This window comes from Orcinus orca, chromosome 16 (assembly GCF_937001465.1).
Source record: "Orcinus orca chromosome 16, mOrcOrc1.1, whole genome shotgun sequence".
NCBI lineage: Eukaryota > Metazoa > Chordata > Mammalia > Artiodactyla > Delphinidae > Orcinus > Orcinus orca.
Genome location: NC_064574.1, coordinates 46,060,165 through 46,078,536, shown reverse-complemented (window position 1 = coordinate 46,078,536; position 18,372 = coordinate 46,060,165). Strand labels below are relative to the sequence as shown.

Here is an 18,372-nt window from a genome sequence, read left to right as displayed (position 1 = left end):
GAGGATTTTGTCTTTTTCGTGTTTTGTTTTGCTTTTAAGCGCTGGTAGGAAAACAAACAGCACTGTGCCCAGCACTCAGCAAATACTGGTAAGAAGGGAAGGAAGGAGAGAATTCACCTGGTAAAGTTAAAGCAGTTTGATGCCAAAGACAAAAATGATCAGGTGATTACTCCCGCCCAGCCTCCATCCTCTACCTAGGGGATGGGGATCACGGGGTCGGCTTCAGACCTGGCCTTCAGAGAAGGAACCCGCCCGAAGGAGGGCCAGGGTCTCTCCCACGAGAACTCCGAACGGTTGGGGTAGAAGAAGACACCAGCCTCGAAGCAAAGAGGCCTGGGCACTGAGTCGCAACACCGCCTCTTCTTCGCCAGCGGGCACCCCGCCCTCTCCCACGGCGCCCCGCCCCTCCTAGCCGTCTGCCCCGCCTCCTCCCCGCTCCTCCATGGCGCCACGACCCCAGGAAGTTGCCCCACCCCTCACGGCGCCGTGCCCCCGCCCCTCCACGGCGCCCCGCCCCACCCGTGCGGCGTCGGGGCGCAGCGTCTACCCGCGGTGCATGGTGGGGCCGTTGCTTCGGACAACTCGGGCCTCGCCCGCCCGGAGGCCGTGAGGAGTGGTTGCGGCGGCGGAATGAACCGGGCCTCCGCGCCGTCCGCGCCCCTGGCGAGCCCCGACTACTACGAAAGGCTGGGCCGCCTCCAGCACGGGCTGCGGGACAGGTACGGCCTACCCGGGGCGGGGGCGGGGAGTCGGCCGGCCCAAGGGTCCGCCGGAGCCCTGCCCCCTGTTCCTTTCTGCTGCCCCCACCCGCGGTTCCCCTGGGCCCGGGTCCAGTCCTGCGACGCCCCCCGCCCCCCCCGCCTCGAGCTCCCGGAGGGGCCTGGAGGACGGAGTTTACCAGAGACACCTCCTTATGGGCAGTATCCCGCGGGAGCGTGCGGCCGTGTCACTGAATGTGCCCAGAAGTGAGAGCGGGAGTCTCCTGCCTGTCACTCTCAATCCAGCCCGTGAATTTCTCTGGTCCCCTTCCACACGCCCCCTCCCCGGCTCTTCACATTCTCATGCCACCCTGACAGCTGCGCTGCATCAGTGATGACAGGTCCAGGAACGCAGGCGGGAGAGTGTGTGTGTTTGTCAAACGTGTGCCCTGTTTAAATGAAGGAGGCTTTTTTGTGGGGCCAGATCTCCAGCGAAGGGATGACATTTCCAGCGGGAGAAGCCCAGCTTTCAGAGGGTTCATGATACCTTGATTAAGACATGAAAGATGAGAACCACTGAAGAACAGCTTGATCACATAAAGAGAGAAAATTATAAAGCAATTTACTATAAATAACTACATAAAAGATAGGCTGTTGAAATTATTATTCAGTTGCTAAATTAATTGGAGTTGGAAATCTCATTAGTTGACAAGAAAGGAAATAGATTTTTGGATCTCTTGATAAACAAAACGTTTAATGAGTGTTAAAAGTTACAAAATCATTTTAGTGAAGAGAGCTGTGTGTGTGATGATTCTAAAATGACAATAATTACATGGAAGGTAAAGGCAGAAGTTACTGGTTTTGAAAAGGAATTATGTTCAACCTATGCTAGAGTTAATTCTTGTTTAATATTTATAGAGCATCTACAAGAGGCCTCCTTAATCATTCGCACTGTATTTACCCCTGAATCCTTTTCTACATCCTGTTTTCTTTTTGACATACCACTACTCACCCACCCACTCACCTCACCTCCAACTTAAAAAAAAAATCACTTCCTGCAGTGCCTTCATTAAGAGACAAGATAGTGCTCTGTGCTTTGGTACACTTACAGTGCTCTGTGTTCTGTTAAAAAAGTGGCTTAGTTACCCCAGGCCTTTAGTTATTTGCATTTCTTAACCCAAGTTCTAATTTTAAAATGTTACTGGTTCAAATGGCATTTTTTAAAAAAAACTAATTGTGAGTTATCATTTTTGCTTCCTGTGCTAGGAACATCTGGCTGTTTATAGTCCTTATGGTATAATTTCTGTGTAATGATTATTACTCACTTTATGTCTAACACATAATGCTTTCACTGTTAAGCGAGGTGAGGCTGTTGAAATTATATAAGGAATTTGAGCCAAATTTTACAGCCTATTCATGGTTCTGCCTTTGGAGGTTTGTTTCATTTTTAAGTCAGTACAAATTTGTTACTGTGTGTATTCATTTTTCATTTTAAAAGTCCATAACTAGGGCTTCCCTGGTGACGCAGTGGTTGAGAGTCCACCTGCCGATCCAGGGGACTAGGGTTCGTGCCGTGGTCTGGGAAGATCCTACGTGCCGCGGAGTGGCTGGGCCCGCGAGCCATGGCCACTGAGCCTGCGCGTCCGGAGCCTGTGCTCCGCGACGGGAGAGGCCACAACAGTGAGAGGCCCGCGTACTGCAAAAAAAAAAAAAAAAGTCCATAACTAACTCTAATGCATAGTTAATAAGTACAGAGGCAAATCACTTCGGATACAAAGAAAACTGCAGGACAGCTGTGGAAACCTAGGTTCTAGTCCACCAACAGTTGTGTGACCTTGAGCTGGTCATTCAGCTCCCCTGACCTGCCTTTGTCACCAGAAATGAGGGGCCTTGAATACTATGTAAAGTAAGGCCACAGCTTTTTTTTCTCTAGTAGAGCAATGAGCCTTAAAGTAAAAAAAAGTCTAAAGCTGTTAGTTTTGCAAAGCAGCAAGCAATGAATATTATCGTCTGTATCCCATCTGAGTATTTGTATGTACCTGTTTGTTTGTTTGACCAATCCCCGTGACCATAAGGACCTTTATCTCCTTAAAACTCTAGAGTCATTTCAAAGGCTGCAACCCCGGGTAGTCACAGCTGATTTGTCAGTCTGAAAATGTCCTGGGAATGGTAGAGAAAAACAACTTGCCCTTTCTTAGTCCTCTTAGAGGTGGGTTATTGCAGTGTTAGCTGGTCTAATAACTGGGCCCTCCCCTTGTAAGTGGTGTATTTCTAACCCAAATTGTCTTAGCCGTACTCACACATAGATGTAATTTTATATTCTGAATTTTTTCCTTTTTGTATACGGTGTTTTCTCTGCATCATGGCAAAAGCCAGTCACTGAATCTAAAACAGCCTGATGGAGTGACTTGTTACAGTATGTTCAGTGCCACAAGCATGGTAGCAACATGAAAGTGGAATCGACTCTTACAATTATATAAAAACATCCCTTGAAAAGGCCCATTAACCAGCCCCAGTTTTTTCAATGCCAATATTGATTCAGAGTGAGATATCATAATAGTCCAGAAATCGATGCTGAGATATTAGTTGAGTAAAGCTGAAGATGGTATTGAGACAAAAATAGAATAATAAGCAGCTTACAAGGAGAAAACTAAACCCCGTGGCTATACTTTAAGGAGCACCCAGCTGTGTAAAACTTTGAAAGGTCCAGGTCAGAGATGCAGGTGATTGAAACCGGGGCCTATGGATATACATCTCAGGGCTGGGTGTTTAAAGATTCTGAAATAGAGATTTAAGATGCAGCAGTTCGGGCTTCCCTGGTGGCGCAGTGGTTGAGAGTCCACCTGCCGATGCAGGGGACACGGGTTTGTGCCCCGGTCCAGGAAGATCCCACATGCCGCGGAGTGGCTGGGCCCGTGAGCCATGGCCGCTGAGCCTGCACGTCCAGAACCTGTGTGGAGAGGCCACAACAGTGAGAGGCCCACGTACCAAAAAAAAAAAAAAAAGATGCAGCAGTTCTAAGATGATCTTCCCAATAAGCCTTTCTCTGGCTTTTTATTGGGGTAAATATCTTATTTTAAGTCTTGAATTTAAAATAGATATGAAAGTCAGTGTCGGGGGCACTGCAGCTTGGATGTGTTTAGAAAATGGGCCTGTGAAGAAGAGTTAATGAGATCAGCATCATTTTGCCTGGAATTAGAAGGCCAAGAGGTGTTTGTGATTTTTCAGTGTTTGAAGGGTCGCAGTAGAGAAGTAAGACCAGTGGATGTCTGTATGTACTGAAGACAGAGCAGGAACACGGAAGTTTTACATTCATTATTGAAAAGAACTTTCTGCTTGGGAGGTGATGGATTCCCATAAAGCTGGTGGTCCTTTTTCGTTCGAGGTCACGGGCAAATTTTTAAAATTATTTTGAAAAAAGTTCAAGCTTACAGAAAAGTTGCAAGAATAGGACAAAGACCTCTAATATTCCCCTCACCAGATTCCTCAACTCCTTAACATTTTATTTCTTTTTACCTTTCTGTTTGTCTCTCTGCCTGTCTATGTGAAAGCATGAGACTTCTTTGAACCATTTGAGAATTGCAGATATGATGTCCCTTACATGATCACTGTATAACCCTTCTAATCAGGAAACTAACTTTGATATACCAATCCACAGGCCCCAGTCACAGTTCACCAACTGTCCTAACACTTTTTTCTTTTCTGGTCCAGGACCCACCTGTGAACCAGTGTTGCCATGTCTCTCCATTCTATCCCAGTCTGGAACCATTCCTCCATCCTACCCTGTCTTTCGTGTTCCTGACAGTTTCATAGAATAAAGCTCTCATCCCAGAGGGTGATCCTCAAGCTGGGTCCGTCTGATGGTTCCTCATGACCAGACGGTGATCATGTTTTCTTGGCAGGAATACCACAGAAGTGAATCATGACATCAGGGGCAAGGTCACAACTGCATTTAAGGGTCTTTCTGTCCCCATAATTTAATGGGAAATTGCTTACACTGTCCAGTCAATCACTCTTCATTATCATATTGATCATGAAACCTTAGAAGGGGAATAAATATTTCTAACAGGGAAGCAGTTATACCACGTTTCCTTCACTTCTCTTCCAAGTCCAGTCTTCTTAATGAGAAAGTAAAGATCTGTGTGAAGCTACTAATTTAAAAATTTGTGATTCTGTAATCTTTTTCTTGTTTAAACATAGGCACACCCCAACCAAGGAATGGATTGTGTTCCCCAAGCAAAGACTAGGTGTTTGGATTTTGGACACCATTGTCCCTTTAAAAGAATTTTGGTTAAATAGTGGTTTCCATTCTAGATTACAATAAGCAGAAAAATTTACTAAACCTGTAATATAGCTAACAGTGTAACTTTGGGGTTTTTTTTATAGGAGAAAATCGACTGAAGAAGCTAATAATTAAGGGCTCCCAAGTGGACGTGGCCTCGACCCTTTCCCTCAGGAGGCCAGCCTGAGCGCCCATCCTCCTCTGGACTCCTTTGATTCACAGTCTTTTGTTTTGTTTTGTTTTGTTTTTTAGCATTTTTCTCTTAGACATTATGTGATTTCTCATTCAGCCTTGGTTAATTAATGTCAACTTAGATTACCAGTTTGACTTCAGTTGAAGCTTGTACTTTGGTGGTCTTTGAGCAGAGCCATCTGTGGTTAAACCTCCAAGGGCTCTTTTTGAGACTGGGATGGCTTGCTGTTCAGCAGTTTTACCCTCTAGCCCCTTGGTTTTGGCTGCTGCCACCTTTTCTGCTGTCCAGGTTCGCCTGCTTCTTGCCCAGGCTGGGTGTGCAGGTGGGCATGTCAGCTCTGTCCTCTAGCTTCCTGCCAGCACTTACCTGAACATCACAAGCTGTCTCTACTGGCGGTACCTCTGGGGACTAGCAGTCAGTGACGAATCATGGCGATGTTATCAAGTTATAAAAGAAAATGCCTTCAGTTCCAAGTAGTGGTGTCAGGGGACCTGGTCTCCCCCAAATGTGAGTAAGGCCAAGTCTGCTTCTCAGAGATCTCTTCCTAACTCAGCCACGTGGCCCTGCCCAGGCCTGTCTGGTTGAGAGCAGAGCGAGCCCCCAGCCTTCAGTCCAGGATGGATTTATGGAAGCCTTGTGTGTGGAACCCCCATTGTTCTCAGAGATGCTGGCCATGTTGTATTTTGCATATTTATCTTGTTTATTGTCTGCCCTTCCCCCTTGAATGTCACTGCCTGAGGGCAGGGACCTTGGTTGGCTCATTTACCAGGTCAGTCTTCACCTAGAGCAGAGCCTGGCTCACCACTGCACTCAATAAATAACTCTTGCTGAATGAATGAACCTGCTTCCCAGCCTTTTCTCACTACGTTTCCCCATTTACTTTGAGAATCTTGTTCTTTTTGCTTCATATTGGTGTCCTTTTTGCCTTTTAGACTTCCCTAGTGACTGCTAAGTACTTTTGTGTCTTGAGTTTCAAATGCAGCTGGCGTTTTCTGCTTCTTAGAGAGACCAGAGAAGCATTCTCACAGATCGTGTTCTAAATCTGCCTGCCTGTTACCGATCAGTGTAATTTATTCATAAAATACATTCTTTCTGTATTATAGTGAAAAGAAGAGATTGGACCTGGAAGGGAAACTCTATGAATATAATCAATCTGATACATGCAGGTAAGATATGACAAAGTTTTAAAACCAATTTGCCTAAATTAATCAAAATTTAACCCTAATATCAATATATGTTACAAATACCATAGTTGTAGTCCTGTTGCTGTTCCTTATTTCTAACGTGTAATCGTTTCAAGTAAACACTGCAATTTAATACAATCACTATTAAGTGTAAGAATAAATTTGATGGAAGTATAAGATAAAAATTATTGTATTTTCATTATTTGATATTGGTGTTATTTCAGGAATCTTTTGCTTAAAAAGCTTAAGAATAAGACACATTATAGTCTTACTTATCTTTTTGGTCACAATTTAAACACATTGAATCTGTGAATGATTGAGTCATAATTATTACAGCTGACCTTTCAACAAACTGTTGTAGGCAGGGTTACGTGGTGTCTCATTTGTTCATGGGTGTATGACAATGACTGTTAAAATTATTCTGAGCAGTGGATAATATACATATTATCCTTTTTAGGTTACTTACTCTAACATTAAGAGCAAACTCTTAATATTTTAATTATATTTTAAGGAAACTGAACTTTATCCTTAAGCCAAATATATGGTGTAACCTCCAATATTATTCATAGGAAAGTTCTCTGGCTGTGATAGAGTTAAGTTTGTGACATATCCACTTCACAGTACGAGTGAGAAATGAAGACATCTCATCCAGAAGAGAGAGAAACCAAGAATACTTTAAAACCAAAGCACCCATCAGGTGCATTTTTCCTCATCTCCAAAATTATTCTTGCACTTTGTTTAGTGTCCATACTTCCAAAGCTACCAGAGTAGACAGCCATGTGTTTCTAGCGGCTCTAAAAGAGACAGGGAGAGTCAGCAAGACAGTGGAAGGAATAGCAGTGTTGTGGGTGCTGTGGCCTGAGAAGTAGGCCCTAAGTCTGAGAGGATCGTGGCAGTTGCCATTTTTCTAGCCCCTGACTACAGGGACAGAAGACAGGGCATAGACTCTTCCTACAGCCTGTTCCCAGGTGGCTTCCCGGCATAATGGTGGTAGGCCGGGTGAGATGAGAGACCAGTGGGAATCTTCACCAAGCTTCGGCTGGCTGAATTTGTTCCCCTCTCTCAGCCTCTTGTTTCCTGGAAGACAGAGGGTATGGTTTGCTAAAAATATGCTTTCTTTGCCCATAGGATAAAATCCAAACCATCTAACATGGCTGCCTCAACCTGATTCCCCCAGAAGGCAGAGTCTGAGACAAGTGTTAGTGTGTAGGTGGTCATTTATTTTAGGAAGTGGTCACATAAAGGGCTGGGAAGAATGGAGTAGGAGCTGGTAACTGCTGTGGGCACCTGCAGCTCCATCTCTCTGCTCCTCCCAAGTGTCCATTCAAGGGAAGGAAGAGGGGGGCTCTTTACCTTTCGGTTCCTGACCCCCGTTGGTCAGGGCCATCTCAGGAGGTGTTAACTCCTCCGCACCTCCAGGCTTTCCCTGCTGCAAATTCAGAAAAGCAGCCCCGGGAAAGCAAGATACCATGGGCGGCGGATGCAGGTGCTGCCAGGTTGCTGCAGCCGTGGCTGCAGGAAGAAAAGCTAGGCCAGGAGGAGGTGAGGTGGTGCGGTGGTATACCAGAGCTTCTATTGTCTGCCCCTGTTTAGTTTTCATCATTACTATCTCTTGCCAGCCTCTCCCTAAAATTCTTCATGGACTGAATCCTCGGTTTCTGGAACGTGACAAGGTCTTGTATAGTGAAGCAGGTAGACTTTCTTGCCAGGTGCCTCTGTTTAGTCTCAGCCTTGCCAGCACTTAGCCAGGCAACCATGGGACAGTAACTTCAGTATTCTGTGCCTCTGTTTCTTCATCTGTCAAATGGGGATGGAGATAGTTATGAGAACTTAATAGAGCCTTAAAGCAGGGTCTGACCCAGAGTAAGCGTCAATAATTTATCGTTTATAACCATTTTTTGTCAGTTTCACTGTTACTCTTATTTATTGCCTCTGAGCTTTCCAACATGCTGTTTCCTCTGCCGGAATGTTTTCCCCTCATCTCACTCTTGCTTTCCCCAGTTTTGGGTTAACTGTTAATTCATCCTTCATGTCTCAGCTGAAAATTAATTTCCACTGGGAAGGCCTCCTGGGCCCCTTTAGCTAGGTCACATTGCCCAGTCTTTAAGAGTCCCTTGCAGTTGTGCTCATAGCAGCCATCACACTATATTGTGTGTATCTAAGTTTTGTTTCCCTGTTGTCCCAAGCTGCATGGCTTTTGTATGCAGAGTGCTGACTGTATGAATGACTGCATGGAGGGCTGGATGACTTGATGTGGTCAGCTTCGAGGGTTAACGTGAGGGCGGGAGTGAAGCTAGACTTTGGGTGGAGAAGGCGTGGTTCCTATTGAACCTACTCCAGGTGGACTCTGGTCGCAGCCAGCAGCCTCCCCAAGTGCCTATGTGGGAAATTATGTCGGGTTCCACCTCTGTTACCGTCACTTGTGTTAAAAACGGCAGGCATGGACAGCAGTACACCCAGTCCTGAGTTTTTTGTTCGGAAGGAAAAATGGGGACAGCCAACCAAGATCAAAGCACAGAATTATTAGCACGATAAAGAGTTTCTTGAAAATTATTGGCTTAGAGGTGGGAGTTTAAGGTCTGTTGTTTAATTTTTAACATCTCCAGCGTCTCTGCAAATCTGTTTTTGAGGGTGAACATTTTTATAGTTGGCAACTTATTTTCGCTTGATGAGAGAATGTTGAATAAGTAATTGAGCCAGCAGTGGAAAGGCTACATACCAGGTGCTCTTATGACTTAAATACTTGTGAAGAAGAAAGAGCTGAGAGGAGCAGTGTTGGTAATGAGGGGAGAGGGGCTGCACAGTTCTAGCCGCCCGCTGTGTCTTTTGATACTGCATTTTGGATGAGAGTCTCCAAAGGTTTCTTCACAATTTGAGTAGCGTGACAATCCATATATTGTTATAAAATACTTTCATAATACAGTATGTTATTGCAGTTTCTAAAAAAATTTTTAAGTACCTAAATGAGAACTTTTGGGGCATTTTAAATTTCAAAATTTCTTAATGTTTGTGGATTGTGGTGCATAGTTTGATTCTATTTCTGTATGAGCAGGTAGTTTTGAAATTGTCACATAAAAGAATGCCATTGGGCTGTTCATCTGAAAAGGGCCACCTAGGCACGGCTCTTGACACCACACTTAATTTTGAGAAAGAAATCCATATAAATCTGTATGTGTGAGTGGTGTAATGTGGTCTGGTATCCATTTCTCAGGAGAGTTATGCCTAGAGGTGATACCTCAGTGATGCTGCATTAATTTCCTCTCTAAAAATGCACATGCATCCTATCCTTTAGGCTGCAGTGTTTGGGTAAAATATCTTAGAATACACTGTCTCATTAACAATTTTTTTAAATTCTCCTCCTTAGAGTTGTTCAAGTCTAACTCCATCGTTTAAAAATCTGCTTTTATTCTTCTAGAGTTAAGCTGAAGTATTTAAAACTAAAGAAATACCTGAAGGAAATATGTGAATCAGAAAAGAAGGCTCGTACTCGAAACCAAGAATATTTAAAGCGGTTTGAGCGGGTCCAGGCTCACGTTGGACACTTTACTACAAATTCAGAGAAACTGCAAGAACTGAAGGTGACATCTCATTTTGTACTGTTTTCTTTTGTCCTTTTTAGCTAAGATTGGGACTAGTGAGTAGTAAGTTTCTGGTCCGTGGCAGTCACTGATGTTCAGTTGTTCACCCGTAGGTTAACTGTCAGTTTTCTCTGGGAATTAATTACCATGTGACCAGATTTTGATCAGAAAACTGGAGATTGCATTTTCTCAGATTTCTGCTTTAGTTGAGGAATTACTGGAACATCTATACTTTGTTACTCTACACAGGTAGTTAAACGGGCACGGCCTCTGGCCACACCTGACCTGGCGCCTGGCACATGGGATCTCTTGGCCTCAGGACTGAATTTGAGCAACATCAGGTTCCCTGTGGAGCCTGCTTCCTTCTTCAGAGGTTCTTTTTCTGTGGCCTGAGCCCCACTGTTCTGGGCAGGCCGGGTGTCAGGGGGAGACTGGGGGGAAGAACTGGCCCAAGGACTTCACCCTCACGCCCATCGACTCTGCGAGCCAGAACAGCCACACCTTCCCTGCCCTCTCCGACCCTGGCCCCCACTCCCTTAGGCTGCCTGGCAACCTTCTGCTTTACAAACTGTGTCAAGCATGGAGGGCTAGGCCTTGTTTCTCACCATTTGTGCTGCTCAGGGCTTTTGCCCAACTTAACCCACCTGCATACTGGTTACCAGAGAAGTTGGCTTCAGCACTTCCCTTTCTTTTTTTTCCTCTCACAGTTTTCCCCTAGTACACAGGAAAAGAATTATTTAAGTACACAGGAAAAGAATTATTATAATGAACATTCATGCTGTGGTCTGAATGTTTGTGTCTCCCTGCCCTAATTCATATGTTGAAATCCTAACCTCCAAAAGTGATGTTATTAGTGGATGGGGCCTTTGAGAGGTGCTTAAATCACGAGGGTGGGGCTCTCATGAGCAGGATTAGTGCCTTGTAACAGAGGCTCCAGGGCACTCCTGGCCCCTTCCACCAGGTGAGGACACAGTGAGAAGGTGGTAGCTCTGAACCAGGAGGGGTCTGTCACCAGAAGGCAGCCGTGCTGACATCTTGTGGAGGACTTCCAGCCTCCACAACTGTGAGCAATACGTATCAGTTGTTTATAAGGCACCCAGCCAGTGCAGTTTTATTACAGCAGCCTAAATGGACTAAGACAGCTCATGATCTAACCAGATGCAACAGTTGTAAATATTTTGCTGTATTTGCTTTGCCTGTGTCTGTGTATGTATGTTTTTTCCTGAGCCATTGAAAGTATGCAGCAGAACCCATGACATTTCTCCCCTAAATACTTGAGTGTGGATCCCTTAAGAACAAGAACAGTTTCCTCCATAATCATACCATTATCACACCTAAGAAAATTACTAATGATTCCATAATATTATTTAATATTCAGCCAATACTTCAGTTTCCACAGTTCCCTTCAAAAGTCTGTTTTTCCAGACCAGGAGCCAACTAGGGTACACATTACATTTGTTATTGTGTCTTTTTTAGTCTTTTAATCTAATTTGGTTTCCTACCAGTCTTCTTTGTTTTGTTTTTTTTTTAAATGATACTGGCTTTTTGAAGAAGCCAGGCCAGTTGCTTGTAGAATGACTTACATTCTGAATTTGACTGGTTATTTTAACTTGTGTAGCATCCGCTGTGTTTCCTGTAAACTGGAAATTTGGTCTAGACTAGCACTGCCCAGTAGAACTTTGTGGTGATGGGAACCTTCTGTCTCGGTACTGATGCTGTCTAATACAGTAGCCACTAGCCGTACATGGCTACTGAGCACTTAACATGTAGCTTGTGACACTGAGGACTGAGTTTTTGTGTTAAATTTAGTTAATTAAATTTAAATAGTCACAGCTGAGGTTATACAGTCTACTGCATCCCGTCAGGAGGCTCATGAGCCATGATGTCAGGTGGTCTTGTTTGAGCCAGGCTGAGTTTGATGGCTTTGTTAACATGGTGACCTCTAGGTCTCTCTATTGTAAGGTACCTTTTTTCCCTTTGTAAATTAGTAAATAATCTGTGGTGTGGTGGCTTGACATCTTGGGAATACCTTGTTCCTCAACAGCCTTTTGCCTAGCGGTTTTAGAATCCATTAATGATGCCTGAATCAGTTATAGTGGAGGTTGTGAAATGGTGATTTTCTAATTTGATCTCATCTTTTACATTTGTTAGCTGGCATTCTTCTATGAAGAAGAGCTTTCTTTCCTTCTTTTTCTCCCTCTCTCTGTCTAAATGTCACTCTGGGCTTGTGAATCTTTATTTAGTCATTATATTATCAATTACTGTAATTATTCTTTTGTTGCTTACATTCTCCCAAATTTTGCCAGTGAGAGTCTCTTCGAGTTGGCTCCTGTGTCCTTTTGACAAGATGTTCCAGGTTTACCTTATACTTCCCTGCCTCAGACTTGGAATTAGCCTCTTATCTGAGGAGCTGTGGTTCCTTTGGGTGGGTAGGGGTATTTAGAAACCAAGATCTGGAGGCTGGATGTGCTCAAGCAATAGTGAGTCTTAGCTACAGCACTCCAGGTTTTTCCTCCTAGTGTTCAAGTAGAATGCTTAAGGCTCAAAAAGCAATTGTTATCAACATTGTAAACCTCTTTTCTTTTCAGAGAGTTCAAAGAGAAAATAAAAGTGGTGGACAAAGCAGGGAATTTCTTCTTCCCAGTGGAATAAAGGAAATAATAGAAGTTTTCCTCTTATTTTCATATTGATGCTTTACTTAATTATTGATTTCTCATTATAACCAAATGTGAGAGGGAGGAATTTGAAAGGAAGTATCATCCTTTGTAAATATTTTAATATTGAGAGCATTTGTTGTGTATAGTATGATGTGTTAAAAAAAAAAAACTTGTCTCACGAGCTACTAAAGAATATCAGCATAGGGGACCATTTTCAAGAAAAGAATGATAAACTGTATTTCTAGGACTATGTAAAGCTTTAGTCATAAATATCATTTAAAAATGACACATATTCCTTTTTGAATTTTGGAGAAGGAATGCCTTTTTAAAAATCTGCTGATGGCATAAAAGGGCAGGTCATGTAGCTGCAGTTGGGAAACATACGTGTTCTGTGGAAAACTGTACATTGGCTGTGAACCAGCCAGTGATGCCCGTGACACCACCAGCTCAGCAAGCTGTGCAGTGAGTGGAGTGTCCAAGCAGTGGGGGTCGTCGTGTTTCTTCCTGCCTCTTCCTTTGTGCCACGGCCAGTTGTGGCCTTAGGAATACCAGAGCCACTTGTCTCCCTTAATCCCGCCCCACTCCCGTGTCACATCTTCACCTCACGGAAGTCTTAGGAGAGAGGTATTCTGGTCAGCACCTACGTGCTGTATTTGCCACACACCCCAGAATGCCCGGGGCGTTTTCCCTTGACTAGAGTATAGTTAGTGCGAATGAACTTCTAACTGGTGGAAGTCCAGAAAGTGAAACAAGGTGAAGCATTGTGAGACAAGTGGGGATTTTGCCCAAATTATATTAAGTGAATTTCTCCCTCTTTGTAAGACGAGGCCCACTTAATTGTAGAATGTTAAAATCTTTTAAAATGGGCTGAAAAACTTTTTGAAAAGCCATTTCAACTGATTTTATGAATTATACTACTTTATTTGGGGTCCTATAATAATTTTCAGGGCTTTATAAGGATAGTGATATATCATGTAGTTTTGCAAATACAGTTTTGTGGCCATATTGCTACTTGTCAGATGGATAAAGAGGGTGAATAAATTCAGTTCACAAATATAAACAGGAGAATCACCGGTGCTGTGAAGAGGGTGCCCCTCTCTCCCTCTTCTTGCCCCCTCACCGCCTCTCCCCACCCCGCCCACTTCACCTCTGTTTCCCCTCCCTCCTCGCACTCCCCACCTTGGCAGCTTTAGTGGAAGGGCCCAGCTGGTCCTTAGAGCAGTTTTCCTCAGGTGCCCTTTGCTCTTGTCTCAGGTTGGCTTTTCTCTGAAGCTGACCCTGAGACAAGGGTTCGGATGTAAGTGGCTTATTTGGGAAGTGCAAGGATGCCGGGAGGCAAGTGGGGAGCTGAGACAGGGAAGGACAAGTGGCCGGAATGGGGGTATTAAGTCAACTACCACAGTGGGCACCTGGAGCTTAATTCCGCAGGGGAACTCCACCAAATGGTTCAGAGCATTTGGGAGATGCATAGCCGGGCTCCTGAGCATCACTGATGAGGACTGCTGGGGGAAGGGCACAGGTGTGGGGAGCTCATTAACCGTGTGCTCCTGTAGGCAGAGCAGCCTCCCCAGGCTCTGAGGGGCCTTAAGCACAGAGACGGGTACTGGAACTTAGGAGCACTGAGAAAGGTCCCATGGCCACGTGTGGAGCATTGCCAGCATCTGCTTTGGCCTCCTGCATTCAAGTGCTGGGCTTGGGGCTGGCATGTCAGGGCTCAGGGAGGGTCCCTGGCCGGGAGCGGGTCATCATCTGGTCATGTCTCCCCTCTGCCTGAAATCCTTGAGTGCGCAGCCTTCTCGGGACAAAGCCCAGGTGCTGATCTCTGCCTGCCAACTACCCACAGCTTCAGCCTTCTGACCACACACAAGTTCTGTTCTCTCTGTCCCTCTCACACAGCTATACGGATGTGCACATTTTCTCTCCCCACCCTGTCCCCTTCCACCCTCTCCCTCCATCCCCACCCCTCGCTCCTGTCTCCCCTGCTCCCCTATCCCAGTCTTCCTCCTGCCATCTCCCCTCCCCTCCTCCACACCTCCATCTCTTCCCCTCTCTCTCCCACCGCATGTCTTCGCACCATGCCTCCACACCTTTATCTCCCACACATGCGCGTCTGCACTCTGCTACACACGTGCTGAATGGTTTGTAATTCCTTGAATGCGCCACATTCTGTCCTATGTCCTTCGACTCGGAGGACATAGAGGAGACCTCGCTCCCTCTATGCTGCCGTAGGTCTATGTCATATGATCTACATAAGCACCTCCTTCACGGTACTGTCATTGTTGCGTGTCTGTTTCCCCACCTCACCGTGAGCTCCTTTTCTTACTATTTCCGTGCTCTCAGTGGCACATAGTAAGTGCTCAGTAAGCACTGACTGAAAAGTAATTCTTCCATATTCTTGTTTTCTCTTATGGACCGTAAACAACTATGTGAGGATGAACGTGTGTGATTGGACCCATGGCAAACCACCCAGGAGCATTTGTGTTTGATAGCAGAGGCATTTTGAAGACATAATGTCATTATTTAAAGATGTGATCTTGTTGAAAATTCAGTCATCAGGTTACATGTGCCTATAGGGCATAAAATTTGAAGAGAACAAATCTTTTGAGCTCTCATACAATTCCTGCTAAGCACTGTGACAGCCACTGTGGGCAGAGCATGACCTTCTGGCTCCTGAAGACAAAGTCTGTAGCAAACCCCATTTTTTTGCCTGTTAATATGTCCTAGTTGAATAAATAAATATTCCTCCATATCTTTTGGTAAAAGTTCCACATTTAAGAGGAAGCCCATATACTGGAAAAAAAATAGGAGAGGGAAAAACAAAAAGACTATGAATCTCTCATATTCATCTGAGAGTCACATTAGTTTATTTAACTCTCTGTAGCCATCCTTCAACTGTAATGTGCAGAGGCCAGGCCAGCTGATCTTCAATGTCAATTCAGCTCTGTAACAGAATTACTGTACAATTTCAAAGACCAGTGAAAAAAGGAAGCTTATGAAAAAGGTAATAGTGGCACTTTCAGGCAAGTGGTGATGTGACGAGGGAAAACTGAAGGAATGTAAGTGAGAATACAGGAGAAAAGAAGGAAACAATGAAAACTGGGGCACATTGTGAGTATGGAGAGATCCCAGACATGCCAGGACCTCCAACTCCTCTTCCCACGACCCCAGATTACCGTCAGCAGATTTCATTAGTTGAGCTGAAATGAATCACCTGTGCAGAGTAAGGAAGTGAGTAGGAAAGGCCTCCTAAATTTAGGTGGACAGCAGCAAATCCAGTGCTGTGAAGCAGTACAGGACAGAGCAAGTTCCTGATTGGGAGATGAGAGGATTGTCCTTAGAGAGGCTCTAGGCCAGCAGATGCTACTGAGGCGTGAGTCGTTTGGCCTCTGAAGCAGCAGCTCTGACTGTGAGGAATCTAGGCCATGTGGGAAGAAGGGAACAGGGACCTGAGTCTGCACCCAAGAGAAAGGATGCAGTGCAAGCCCTCCTGTATTGTGGAGATAGAAGAGGCCCATGGGACCTGATTCAGAGAAGAAATAGGGAATAAGACGTGAAAGACTGATGGTCAGAGAAATAGATGTACATGAGGACACATGTTCTACTGCTTCATCAGGCATTTTTAGCTGGAAAGTCTTGGAGAGATTCATCTGTGCAATGTTTCCCAAACTTTAAAAAAAAAAAAAACATCTTTTAAACATAGTATAACCCTTTGTTTAAATGCAGATAAAGGAGGAAGTAGAACTGGGGAGCCCTGTGGGTTGAGAGTCCCTGCTCTCCAGTGTTCAGGAGGTGGATTGGATGTATAATAACCGAGTACTGTATATATAAATAAAAGGCAAAGAAGGAGAGCAAAGACAGTTGTAGGTGCAAACCCACGGTCCTAGGTCATGCAGAGTTACAGTTTGTGTCGATTATCAATTTATCATAGTAACTTGTAAAATATCAAATACATTGTATAGTGTTTATTTGCATCATTAATTTGGAAGAGTAGCTACAGTTCAGTTGTTTCATATGCATTGAGAACAATCTGCATTGGACTTTTTTTTTTTTAATTTTTTTTTTGCAGCACATGGCTCTTCATTGCGGTGAGTGGGCTTCTCTCTAGCTGTGGCATGCGGGCTTCAGAGTGCGAGGGCTCAGTAGTTGTGGTGCTCAGGCTTAGTTGCCCTGCGGCATATGGGATCATAGTAGCCCACCAGGGATCAAACCAGCATCCCCTGTATTGCAAGACAGATTCTCAACCACTGGATCACCAGGGAGGTCACCCTGCATTGGACTCTTGAAGATACTTTCCCTGATGTTCTATATGAAGTTCTGAAGCAGTTAGCACTTTTTTGCTTCAGTAAAATGAATTGAATAATACTCTTATATTTCCTTGAGAAAGTGCTCTGTCTTTTGGAGTTGTGGCTCTGAAATGATCCCATAGTGAGGAAATCAGGTACAATGCCTGTTGCATGTTTATAACTGATCTCAAAGAGCATAAGAAAACATTTGTAGCCACAGGAACAAAGAATTTTTGCTTAAGGTTTATTATTTAATAAATCTCTGTTTACTTTGTCTATTTTGTAAATCACCCCTCATCTCTTTCTAAAGGTATTTTCTTGTTTAAATCTCTTGGGGTTAAAAATTAAATATCTGTTAAGTTCAAAGGAGTAGATATAGAACAGAGAGATGTAAATTGTATTTTCTTAATTGCCTTCTTTATCTTTTCTTGGCTTGTTTTGTCATTTTTACTGGCCTTATGAAACTTTGATTTAATTAGGTCTCTATTTATATCATTACTGCCAATCTACTGTGTTAATAGCATTCTGATAGAGAAAAAAGAAATCCCTGCTTAACATATTAAAAATGGGGCAGCATATAATACCTTTTAAGATAGTTTGAGGGAGACAAGTCAAGTTTGGTTATTATTGTCTGTTCACTTTTTGTGTGTCAAAACAAAAGTTCGGGCCTATTTTATCTTCAGACTGAGAACTAAGAAAACAGTTTTCTAATTTGGTTATCTTATAGGTGTGTTTCCAATTGCAGTACATCACTGCCTCATTTAGAAAATGTTCTGATACTTATCTGTGATGGACCACAAGCAGAGACTTTTTAAGGCTTTACTTACTAACATATGAATCAAAGTGCTTTTTATGTGTTGCTTTTAAGAAAAAGTCATTTTATGATGCAATCACGTTCATCAATTATAGTGTGGTAATGACACAGACATCTTTATGAGTTATTAGCACGAGAGCAAACTTGATGCCTGTGGTGCTGATCATTGACATCTACAGTGTATTTGTATCCGTAAAAAATGGAGTTTGCAGGGGACACGGGTTCGTGCCCTGGTCTGGGAAGATCCCACATGCCGCGGAGCAGCTAGGCCCGTGAGCCATGGCCCCTGAGCCTGCGCGTCCGGAGCCTGAGCTCCACAACGGGAGAGGCCACAACACTGAGAGGCCCGCGTACCGGAAAAAAAAAAAAAAAAAAAAAAAAATGGAGTTTGTTTCCAGTTGATGATCTAGCAAGTAATATACTCAGTTGCTATGACAAGTAGGACCATGATATTATGTGGATACCATACAGATAAGAAATCAGTAGGATTGCTTTCTCTTCCTTTTTTTAGGGCAGAACTTTTCAGAAGAAGCACCGTCAAATGTGTAACTTTCATGATAAAGTAACTGGATTTTTCATGATAGCTTAATATATCAAGGTTTTATTTCCTAGATTGATGAAGGACTAAGTGAAAATCCATCAAATGTTATTTTATTTAAAACGTGTAACATTTTATAGAATCC

At 43.9% G+C, this 18,372-nt stretch overlaps 1 protein-coding gene across 3 annotated transcripts in view; it reads left to right on the top strand.

Annotated features, from left to right (window-relative positions):
* Positions 1-526: 526 nt before the first annotated feature.
* KIZ (kizuna centrosomal protein) overlaps positions 527-18,372 on the top strand; it is a 113,811-nt gene continuing 95,965 nt past the window's right edge. For 2 of the 3 annotated variants that reach the window (XM_033429408.2, XM_033429407.2), the window contains exons 1-3: positions 531-719; positions 6,277-6,339; positions 9,773-9,935. In XM_033429408.2, the coding sequence (XP_033285299.1) occupies positions 631-719; positions 6,277-6,339; positions 9,773-9,935 (315 nt within the window). In that variant the 5' untranslated portion in view covers positions 531-630. Of the gene's footprint in view, positions 720-6,276; positions 6,340-9,772; positions 9,936-18,372 lie in introns of all 3 variants that reach the window. The other variant, XR_004483595.2, reaches the window with a different exon arrangement.